Source organism: Pieris rapae, chromosome 13, assembly GCF_905147795.1.
Source record: "Pieris rapae chromosome 13, ilPieRapa1.1, whole genome shotgun sequence".
NCBI classification, from domain to species: domain Eukaryota; kingdom Metazoa; phylum Arthropoda; class Insecta; order Lepidoptera; family Pieridae; genus Pieris; species Pieris rapae.
In genome coordinates, this window is record NC_059521.1 from 6183359 (window position 1) to 6195590 (window position 12232).

The 12232-nt window shown below is 32.7% G+C and overlaps 1 protein-coding gene across 1 annotated transcript in view; it reads right to left on the minus strand.

The window, feature by feature from the left end:
• The window catches only part of LOC110993551 (phospholipid-transporting ATPase ABCA1), a 43216-nt gene that overhangs the window by 26172 nt on the left and 4812 nt on the right, over positions 1-12232 (minus strand). Inside the window, exons 6-8 of the mRNA XM_022259852.2 lie at positions 7349-7490; positions 5604-5783; positions 377-589 (exon numbers count right to left, since the gene is read on the minus strand). Coding sequence (XP_022115544.2) covers positions 377-589; positions 5604-5783; positions 7349-7490 — 535 coding nt within the window. The remainder of the gene's footprint in view (positions 1-376; positions 590-5603; positions 5784-7348; positions 7491-12232) is intronic.

The following is a 12232-nucleotide window of genomic DNA, read 5'->3' on the forward strand; positions in this document are numbered from 1 at the left end:
ATACGTGGCGACAACGCGTCGACGTAACGACGTCATAGGTTTTACCTGCCTGCTATACACGTTTCACATTAAAAAAAGCCTGAGTGCTACTTAGCATTAATGCTCAGTTTAAAGAAACTTTAAGCTAGATCTAAAGAAACTTTAATTTTATATAAAGACTTAAAATGAAGTAAAAAGGTACATACTATATTTCATATGTAATTAACACAATAAAAACAATGTATTTATCTAACTGTTAAAGTATACATAATTATAATAAAGATATGTAATGGAATTCATAGATATTAAAAAAAAAAAAACAAAATTTTAGCTACCACCAGCTAAGTACAAATTCGTAAGCCCCTGATATATACGATTTAATTCAGACATATATTACCTGCGATCCTAGTTTTATTCGGCAACCAGAAGCTCTTCGTAAATGGAAAGTACCAGGGCAATGGCACACCATAATTTCCTGGACGAATTTTCTCAATATACAAAGCGATAGTCATGTATATTATCGTATCAACTATTAACATTAACACCACATGGCCTGGTTGGAAATCGTCATGATACGCAACAGGTGAAAATATCTCGCTCCATTGTAAGCCTGTAAAAATGTAATTCATTAATAACATCGTTTATATTTCTTATAGACCTACGGGTAAGACTGAGCAGTGTTGGCCTAGTGGCTTCAGCGGGCGACTCTCATCCCTGAGGTCGTAGGTTCGATGCCCGGCTGTGCACCAATGACCTTTCTTTCTATGTGCATATTTAATATAAGCGCAAACAGTGAGGGAAAACCATCGTGAGAAAACCAACATGTCTTAGACCCAAAATATCGACGGCGTTTGTTAGGCACAGGAAACTGATCACCACCTTGCCTGTTAGATTTAAAAATGATGATGAAACAGATTCATAAATATGAGACCCAGACCAAAAGGAGGTTATAGCGCCACTACTTTATTTTTTTTTTTACAATAATAGTAAGTGAACAGACAGAGCCGAAAAACTCGCGGGTGCGTTGCCGGCGTTAAGATTTAGTACGATTGTAAAGGAAACTGGCATTGAGTGTCCTGGGGTCGCGAACTCAATTTCCATCGGGTGAGCCTCCTACCTATGCCCCCTTTTGGTCGTAAAATACGTTTATTATACTACTTTTACTATATAAATAGTTTACAATTTCAGCATTATTTTTATTCGATTTTTCCCAAGAAATCGATCGATCGACCCAGGAATGTCATGAAGGTTTATGAATTGAGTTGCTTAGAATAATATGTAAGAACAGTTGCCAATCGAAACGCCATTTATTACAAAAAATTACATCCAAAATCCAACGATGTTGTTTTGTTTTTGCTTTGTAATTTACTTTAAATTATAGGATACATCTCTTGTAGTATAAGCGAAACGTGTATCTGGCTAGCGAAGGTCGAAGGCATTTTGCATAGCAATAAATAGCTCTTCACACGCAAAAAATCTTTGTCGAATCATAACTACGTTTTCAGCCCTAAGGTTTTGATGGTATATCTTAATATATATAAATTTTGTATCACGATGTTTGTCCGCGATGGACTCCTAAACTACTTAACCGATTTTAAATTAAATTGGCACACCGTGAGCAGTCTGGTCCAACTTAAGAAATAGGATAGCTTAGATCTTTAAATATATTCGCAATTTTATTTTATTGCAAGTATTTGTTTATTATTTAATACAATTCTAACAGATGGAGCTGTGTTAAAAGTACCAACGTTTCACATAAGCTGTCTATCTACCTTTCACATATGTTCTCCTAGCGTTTCCCTTGAATAGTTTACTACTATGTTATATAACAAAAACCTTAGCCACAGCAACGCTTGGCCGAGTCTGCTAGTTTATAAATTATTGTTGTATGGTTGTGTTTGGTGAAAGGTCTGTCATCTGTTATATACCAAATACATAATAACTGGTTTTGTGTGTATTATTTGTACGTGAAATTCCTCAAAATAGAAGGCTAACAAAATATTAAATAAAGTATTTTTAAATTATATGGCTGCATAAGGCAAATAAGAAATGACATACAATTAATCATAAACAATTAATAAGAGTAATTCATAATATATCATATTTTTTATTTATGTTAAAAACAGTGCATTGTGTCTTTATTAATAAATATTGATTTATGTTTTTTATAAGTAGCAAACTTTAAATTGTACAGTGTACACACGAAAGAATTAGTAGACTTTTCTTCTTACTAAACCTATGTTTTTGTTTGGTTGATCGTTTCGAGTCTGTTGTGTCTACCTGCATTTTTGTTACTGTATTTGTTTTGTGAATTTTTGTATAGGTACCTTCTGTGCGTTCTAGTAATAATTATTTAGTCTTGTAATGTTTTTCTCAGTAAGCGAATTTTTTAATTCATATGAGAAATAAAGTTATTCTAACCGTAAAATTATATTTTTATTCAAGGCACAGTATTATGCCTGTGTCAAGCTAAATAAACATTATGAAGGGATCAAACGAATGGGATAATAAAACTGTCGTATTTTGTTAGGTCATTGTAGCTTTAAAATAGACTAGGGTAGTTATAATTTACATACTTGCATTCAGCGCACGCAACGCACTGTTTGGGGATTCCCTGTTACCATGGCAACGGATATAAAACTTATTAAATTACGCTACTATATTCTATATCAATACAATAAACACCAGTTGGCAAGTAACTTGGCATTTTGAATGGGGTTGTTTGGAAGCCATGTTTGTTGGAAAAACCCAGAAACGCATCATCAACGCATTTCAATGATTCGTATAATAGCTGTTATTCGAATTATTATTGCTGTTAGCTGTTATTAGAATTGTTATTGTTATTGATACGAATCACTATTATCTTTTGAAATAAAAATAGGTAAAAAAACTTTTTATGTTAAACGGTTTTATGTTAAACATACATTGCAATGTTTAAGATAAATGTACTAAAAACCAAAAAATAATAAAATAGATACAGTCGTGGGAATTATAAACATATGCATAGACTAGACTAAAATAAAACCGTGTTTCAGATTAATCGGTTGACAGGAAGAGGGTGAAATTTGAATTACTAAATTTGACCCAAGAAAAAAGAATAAAACAAACGGGGTGAGCTAAATAAAACCGTTTAAAAATGAACGACTATCTTATGATCTTAATCAGCGATACGATAGAAATCGACTTGTAGGTTAATATAGTGGAAATAAACCTTAACCGTAAGATTAAATCAATGGAATGCTGTGTTAAACGTGAGTTTTCCTGAGCGGAATATTTTTTTTAATAACATAATAAAGTACGATATTAACCATTGCGTGTCGAGTGTGAAGTTGTTGGTAAGTCCCCCATTAGGCATAAGGCAGTGATATTTTTAGCATTGTATAGTTTTATTTAGGATAACATTTATTTATTATTGGCTCTGAACATTATACAAGAGATTTTTCATAAATTCTATGACATACAGTAACTACTTGCATACTTCTACTTCATATAATTTAGTTTTTATTCATTACATATTATACAATATTTGTAACGGCGTGTAACTCGCAAGTATTTTATTTATTTATTACAAAAATACATACATTATCCTTACGGACTATGCCAATACGATAATGTCGAGAATCATTTAATAAAATATAATATTAAACACATTAATATACACAATATCGCTACTGTGAATTCACTTATGAATTCACTGTGAACATACGAATATGTCGATAGTGTCGGACACAGCATTTAGTAGGGGATCTGTGCAACAGACTGGTTCTTGCCCTTGGCATCACAAATTGCCTAGGCCTTCGCCATCGCACATATCCCATAGGTACTAAGAAACCCAGTTCTTGAAGTGCACTTGGGTTGCACACTACACAGCGTATTATATATATTATATATTTATGTTGCGGCAGTAATTTCGTTAAGCATCAAAATACCTTAAATCTTCTGCGAATGTAACATCTTTATACTCACTTGTTACTTTTACTTTTTTATTTAAAATTCACAAGTTTAGGCTATTGACCGCATTCAAGTTCAATGACATTACAAGGCCAACGATTATTTCTCTTATCTTTCTCGGCCACCGGGAAACGGTGTCAAAAACATTTATTATATACGTTGTGTTATATAATAAAAAAAACTGGTATTTAATGTAAGCAAATTGATGGATAATATTATGAAGATGTTTATTTAAAGTACTTAATGTTTTGTTTTTTTTTAATATAGAGAGCGGGAGGCGCATCTGATGTTAAGTGACACCGCCGCCAAAGGACACTAACACTGTCAGACTAACAAAACAAGACTGACAAACTTTAGGATTTGGTACGGTGTATTTTGAAGGAATTATTATTACAATCTAAATGGAGATTTTCATAAAAAAATGTTTAGATTGATATTAATAGTAATTGCATAGTAACTTTGAGGCTTATAAATTAATTAGGAAGATATAAATTATATATTCTAGGTAAAGCCAAATGTGAATTATGTGATTCATTTGAAACTACAAAGTAATCCAATTCAATAAATTGTTAATTCTCGGAAAGATATTTATTATGATTCATTACTCGACACTGTTTTAACTGTGCAAATAATATAGACTACTGAAGAGTACAAGGAGGTATTAAAGGGCCTTTTTAAACAGAATAGAATAGTTTTTTTTTTAAATAGAATAAAAAAAAATGTTTATTTCATATGTTACATTATGTCCACAGGTCGATGGTGTATTCGGCCTGTGGGTGTTCTACTTACAGTGTCTAAGATAGGTATATTTGTCCTAGAGAGATCTTTTAAAACAGAGTGGGACCGTTTTTCATGTCGAAGGTCGAAGGAAGGAATTATGAGACACGTTTTAAATAAAATGCGGGGCTCGAAGTTCTTAAGAGAACCGGATGGGAAATACAGACTTACAAAAAATGGGGTGTGGCTGATGCATGAACACTTCCGTGTTTAGCATATATACATCTATGTAACGGGTATAATATATATTGACGACAGCATATGATAACTAAAATTTCCGAGTACAAAATTATTCTTATTTAAAATCTCGATACACGGCAAAATAATCTCAAAATGGCGGCGCTTCCCCACCGCGCACGATGCGTCTCTATCCTCGTAATGAATTCTTTAGCCATCCAATGGTGTAATTTAATTAATCCCTACATCCGCCAAACTGTATTCCCTGATTATTTATTAGCAAATGTAACGACATATTCACGGCAATATGGTTAAAAAATAAAATATGTTTATTATGGAACATAGATACAGATATCATTTATTCTACGTCCACATTAAATTTGAATCTGTAGGCATCCCTACTCATCGGCAAAGAAGACCGAGAGAAAAAGCCAGCGTAAAAAGCAAATCATCAAACAACACTATTTTAAAACAAATATAGCAAATTGATTAGAAATAGCCTGTCTAGTCCAAGGCCCTTTTATCAACTAGATAATCGATATCTTTATAGTAAGCCTTTTTACACAGCTTTTCTTTAATACATTTCTAACATTTATTAAAAGGCAGAGATAAAAGAGCCTCTAGGATTTTATTAAAGAAGAGTTTACAAACTTTAGATAGTACATTTTCAATCAAGATTTTTTGCGGACACAATCTATGAATATATAATAAATTCTTACCTTGAGAAGTCCCCTCACAAATTATCAGCATCTGTAGTACGAAGCCCATCGCAGCATTTGATATCAAACTGAGTAGAAATTTCGTATGGAGGCTTACATCTTCGTAAAGCATTTGCGTTAGAAAATACGCTGAATATGTCGAAAACCACATAAGACCCATGAATGAAGCCGCAGTGTTAGCTGAAACCGATAACTTTTTAAGTATCCATTTACAATGATTACCATTTAAAAAGTCGGCAACGCACTCGCGAGCTCTCTGGCATTGAGTGTTCACGGGCGGCGGTATCACTTAACATCAGGTGAGCCTCCTGCCCGTTTGTCCCCAGTACTATAAATTTTTTTATTATAATTTCGTGTCGTTGTTATATTTAAATAATTTTCAATTTAAATTTTGGCTAACTCTTTTATTAAGATGCACTCTGGCACTTTACTTTTGATTTTACTGAATTCACGAATTAGTTGCCTACAAGATTAGATGTGAAAAGGAAGAGACTGGCTGACCACAACACAGGGAATCCTAGTGTGGGGGCCAGTGCACTCTACTTTATCGAAACATTCAAAGAATAAAGAATAAAAAAAAAATAAAAAAAAAGAGATCGCTTGGTAGCGGATAACGCCGCTCGTTGCATGTTTGTTTATTTTTTTTTCTGCGGGTATTTGCAATCAGTCAACGCTTTGTTCTGTGGTGCTTTCATGTGGAGTGACTTCCCATTGGAATAACTACTCATCTTCTGCCTAGAGCTACTGTCGGTCTTCTAGCTCTAGAATATAGTGACGCTTTAGTCGACTCAAATATTGTGTAAAGGTGAGTTGGTGAGCTGCCAGTCTCCGGATTTCCTCTTGATATTTCTCATGTTAAGGTGTTCGCGAATTTCGTTGTTGGTTATATACCATTGTACTTAGGTTCTCAGGATCCTCTTCTGTTGTCGCAAGTTTATAGTTAATATTATTAAATTAGTATCTAAATAAATAAAATAAATTAAGATGTTGTATATATGAAGTTATGTCACTTTTTCTTTATATGTCTACTTCCATTTTAAAATAATTTCTCAGGATTCTTATAGAATATACCACACCATATAATATAACACTAGGTTAATAAATCCAAGATGACGGTTCCATATAACTTTATCAACTCCAGGCCATTCATCGAGTCAACACAAAAAGCATCATTAGGAGGACATAATCCAACCCGCCCATTAGGCGCCACAACCCTATATATCTTGGGCTCCGATTGCATCCGTTTCTTTGATTACATATTTTGATTTTGATAGCTGATCCGTCTGTCATGTGTCATCGATTCGTTTTCCTGACAACATTTGATCGTAAGATTACATAGATAAAAATGTAACGCCTTGATTCGATAGCACAAGAGTTGAGGTTCGCACGCTTAATCCACTACGCTGCTGTATATATTTATATAATCAATCACTGCTATCATTATATCTATAAATTACGAAATAAATTATACGTTTTACGCGTACACTAGGCACCCGAACATTAAATATTTTCATGGTATGCCGAGAAACAGATTGCCTTGTGACGATTAAAAAGTGATTAGTGATATATAAGATTTAATTCCCATACCAAATAACGTAGGCTGACTGGACTGCATGGAAACTCAATGCCAGAGGCCTCACGGGCACGTGCCTTTTAAAAATTAGTACGCTCTTTTTTTTTGTAATAGAGAGTTGAGATTTCGAGTAACGGAGGTTCTACTATATATATATTTTATTAATACTCACCTCTTGTAAAGAACACGCTAACCATGAAACAGAAGGCAAGAGAAGCCATTACAAATAGTACCATGAAGAATAGAAGGACAGACCACGGCGTGTATGTGAAGACAGAATATCGTTCCCCGTCTATGGTGGCATTAAATGGGATCTGCAACAATTCACCAAACAATTTTGTTCTTTTAATAATAATAGTAAGAATTAGACAATATTATTTATTAAGTTGCTACGTATTATTATCAATGTACAACGCACACAGCGTGGACATATCGTTGTATTAGTCACACTTCAAGCGAGGTCACAAAGTGAATTAAATTTAAGTAAATAATTAAAGCATTTTTGTGTATATAGAAAATATTATTATATTTAATATAATTTAATTTGTTATAATTTTTAAATAGTAGTTAGGAATTTAGATCTTATAAGGGAGCGTTCAATTATTACGTCACACAATTTTTCGAGGGTCTTAAACCCCCCCAGTTACGCGCCGTAACGTTCTTCTGTACCAAATTGTAAAACGTTTTGTTACCACCCATGTACTTATTACTCCTTAAACTTGCCATTTATGTGGTGTAAAGTATCGGAAAGTCTAAAATAATATTAACATTATCGCATAATTCAATCCCCACCCCGCATCGTAACGTTTTATCCCCCACCCTCAAATTCGTTACGTAATATACTTTAATTTTTTACAAAAATTCAAGTAATAATTTTAAATTCCAAATAGTTAAATTTTTTTTAGGTTTGACAGCTGTCAAAGCTCGTGAAAGCATATTAAACTTCTAGGAACGATAAAAAATTTAATGGTCGCCAAGTTACAAGAAAATTTACAAGAACTCATTAAATATTAACCGTTTGAACTGTCTTATGTTTTATTATTTTTAAACAAACTTTCATTCGAGTATAATCTCCTATAAGGTAAGAAATGAAAGGTTGCCTTTGAAGTGTTCTAAAAATTCAATTTATAGGTTTATTATACCATCTCCTTAAATTCCCCTTTTAAAATATTTTTTTTTACTTTCGATTTGTTATATTTCTTCCTAATGGGCATTTATGAATTTTCAATGTATTTTTACGTGTCGCGGACGCCTGGCGCACCGATGCGACTTCTTCGATACAAAACGTCTCCTCGGGTTTTGTGTGCCGCACCGCCTAATTCTTAAGTCACTATTAGATGTGTATCTTTCATATTTCATTTGATTGTCCTCTTTTTAACATGGGTAATTCTTCAAAAAAATATATAAAATAACAGTATAACGAATAATTTTTGACCTTGAGAACACTCGAAGAACGAAACGCCGTTGTATTGATTTAAACATATTAAAGCCAAGATTTCATGAATAAAATAATGCATTGACGTTAACAAATTACCGTTAGTGGTTTGTGGCAGTTGTGATTATATATAATAAAATTGTTTCGAATGAATAATATTTTTATTTTCTTTAGCTTCCGCAGCCTATGGATACCCATGGTAGTGATGGTGTGGTTTGTTGGCTGTTCATTTTTCTTTTGACTTGGTCCTATCTCTATGAGAAATTCCACTGTTATCCGTAGTTAAAAAATATTAATCTATTTAGTGTACAACAGTACAGTATAATCTATCTATGTAGTACTTTGTTCCACGCTTAGTAAAAAGCCAATAGAAACATTACGATGGAAGAGTAATGTAAGCATCCCAGAGGTACTTAAAAAAGTGTTAAGTTTACGTAACTAACACTTTTGAACTTTTTTATTGAATAATGATTTTGGTATTGTATGTTAGGTATAGTGGGCAAGCTACTTCTTATTAATTTGCTATATTTTTTTAAAGTATGTGTACTTGATGATTTGTTTTTTTGACAGAGTACCGAGAGCTTTTACGCCGGCTATTTCTCTCGGAATACACCCTCCGACTTCTTTGCCGATGAGTAGGGATGCCTACAGATTCAAATTTAATGACGTGGAATAAGTGATATATCTTATGTTCCATAATAAACGTATTTTTTTATTTTTAGTGATCTATCAGAGAGCCAAATTTGTGCTACAAACACCGCAAAAAAACACTTCTAATTCTATTTATACTATGATAGTTGCTAGTAAAGTGTAAAGGTCAGCTTGAAGAAGTTAGTGTGTTGTTATTGAATAATACCACATATTTTATTTAGAATCGGAATGTTTAGACGGAAGGTTCTTAGAAGATTTATTACACGATCAAAAAAATATAGATAGGTAGTATTATTTTGCAGTAATATCTGTTCAAATAGGGCTGTGAGGCACGACAAAACACCGTTATAAATTCATTGAATAGTGACGCACACGAATTTAAAATTATTAAAATCATACGAGAATCGTAAATGTTTTTCAATTGAATATTTTAGCATTAACATCTTTGATTTATGGGCTGATATATGTTTACGGGAGTAGGTACCAAAATGCACACAAAACTTTGAAGGACAATTTATTATAACACTATTTATATAACTCGATGTTTAAGTGTTTTTCTAGTGCTGTTAATATAAAAGATTATTTGATATATTAATGTAATGGTAGTTTTATTATAAATACTGTGATTTATTGTAAATACTGATGATTAGGTTTGTAAAACATTAAATATATGAAACTTTATCTTCTGAAATGGATTACTTGGCTTGCGATGAAATATATCGTGTAAAATTAAATATCATGTTCAATATAAATTTGCGTCATAAAATGAAATCGAAGTGTCAAAAATTGGCTGTTTGAATTTTTTTTCTATCGAGCGAAGTTATTTTAATCGTTTATCGATCTTTCAAAATGGATACATAAATTACTCAACTCCACCATATACCATTTAACTACTTTGAGAAACGATGACAAAAAAATGGAAAGAAACTGTACTTTTTTGGAGTTTGGCTATCGGATAGGTCCTTAAATAACACATATTGAAGCTCCCCCCTTCATACGGACATGCATTGTAATATAGAGTAAGTTTTTCATGTAGTCGAGTAAATACCGATACAGAATAGTGCTCTACGAAAATAAAAGCGAAAATATTTGGCCTTGCTCCAAATAGAGCTACAATGAAATAGAGAGAAATTACTATTCGCACATATCACTAATCATAGTGGATCTGTTTTACAATAACCAATTTGATTAAAAGATATAATCGTCTTCAGGTAAATATCGTAAAAAGACGTTTATTTATTTATACTTTATTACATTATTCCAAAACATACACATAACAAAAAAAAAAACAGGTTACAAAAGTTATAAGGCAACGGGGGGCCTTATCCCTAACAAGCGATTTCTTCCAGGCAACCCTAATGTGGAACAACGAAGCAGTAGCGTTTAAGGGATTGTCAGATATATATTAATTATCATACTTTAATTGGACCCATACACTCCCAGAGATTCAAAGTTTAGCCAGAAACTTTTTACTGGTTATAGTCAGATATAATTAGTTTTTTTAGTATTTTGGTAGTTGAAATAAGTTCGCGAACCTTCTAGACGATGTCTTAGACTAGGTGGACTTAAGACGTCGTCGAGAAGGATCAAAGTGTACGCAGAGAAGACAGTCCGTCTGACAGTACAGGAGGAAGATGGAGGAGCCCTACGTCCAGATATCAACATTGAGGGTGATGATCATAAATACATAGCTACGTATATAAGTACGATGCATGCGGTTTGCCTTTCAAAGGATCTGCAATTATCTTTTTTATGTTAGCTTTTTTGCAATGCCCGTTGGCAAAGCTTTATTTAGACAAATAAATTATCCTTTGTTAGTGACTTCAAATGGAAATTTCATGTTTTGTTATCAATCTTATCATTATTTTAGCTTATATTACTTTTATTAGAGTATACATTCTGGTGTTATATTACACAAAACTTTTTTATTTCACATTTATAGTCTGTAGTAACAATTTAGAAATAATGCCGAGAAGCTACTTTATTTCGTAGTAGCTCTATGGAATTATATCGCTTGTTTTACAGATGATACGTGTTACCTGTATTAATAGGTATTCACTAGAAGATCTGAAGACTTCATTAAGAAACAACACATTTCATTTATTCATAGACATAGACATATTATTTATTACAAACAAAACACACACACAAACACACAACATAGCAGTAATCAAAGAAAAAAATTAAATAACAGATATAATGACAGGTATATTATTTTTTTCCTTTTCCCATTCGGTTCGTCTCAAGCATGTAATGCGTGTTTGCTGTGGCTGTAAATGGCCCTGGCTAAGCATTATGTTTCACAGCGCTGGTCATTCTGCCAGAGACCACATCAGCTAGTTTGATTCATTCCTAATTTGTTTCCCATACAATGATTTTCTGATATTTATTTCCGTTAAATATAATAATGTGAATATACTACACCCATAATTAGTATGGCATTGAGATTACACAAAATTATAAACCAATTGTCTCGCGTAATCCATACATTCGTGACACGTGACAGTGCAAAACCTTGAACTCACATATATTTCGCTTTTAGCTACTTAATCGGTGGGCTAAAGTTCAGGTTGAAACATATTTAAGATTGTCATTGTATTGACAATCTTAAACTTCATCAATTCACTTAGGTATCATTTTATACATAATTATATATATATGTTATAGCATATATGTAACGCATTGTATAAGAGAAATGTGATCCAATTAAGATGATGATATTACGAGACGGACGTGTTTACTTCATTCCCTACATCGAATCTCGTAACAGTAATGGCGTATTTTTGGTGCAAAAGCGTACACAATAAACACTGTAGCAATGTAATTTTATATTTCTTAAGTTTCAATTATATAATGAAGTCCCACCTCGCTGACTGGGTATTTTATTGTCCTATGTACTAGTATATAGTGTAGTTTAAGCCGTCACAAACTGACATTCATATAGTATTCAAAGAGCTAAAGGCCATGAAT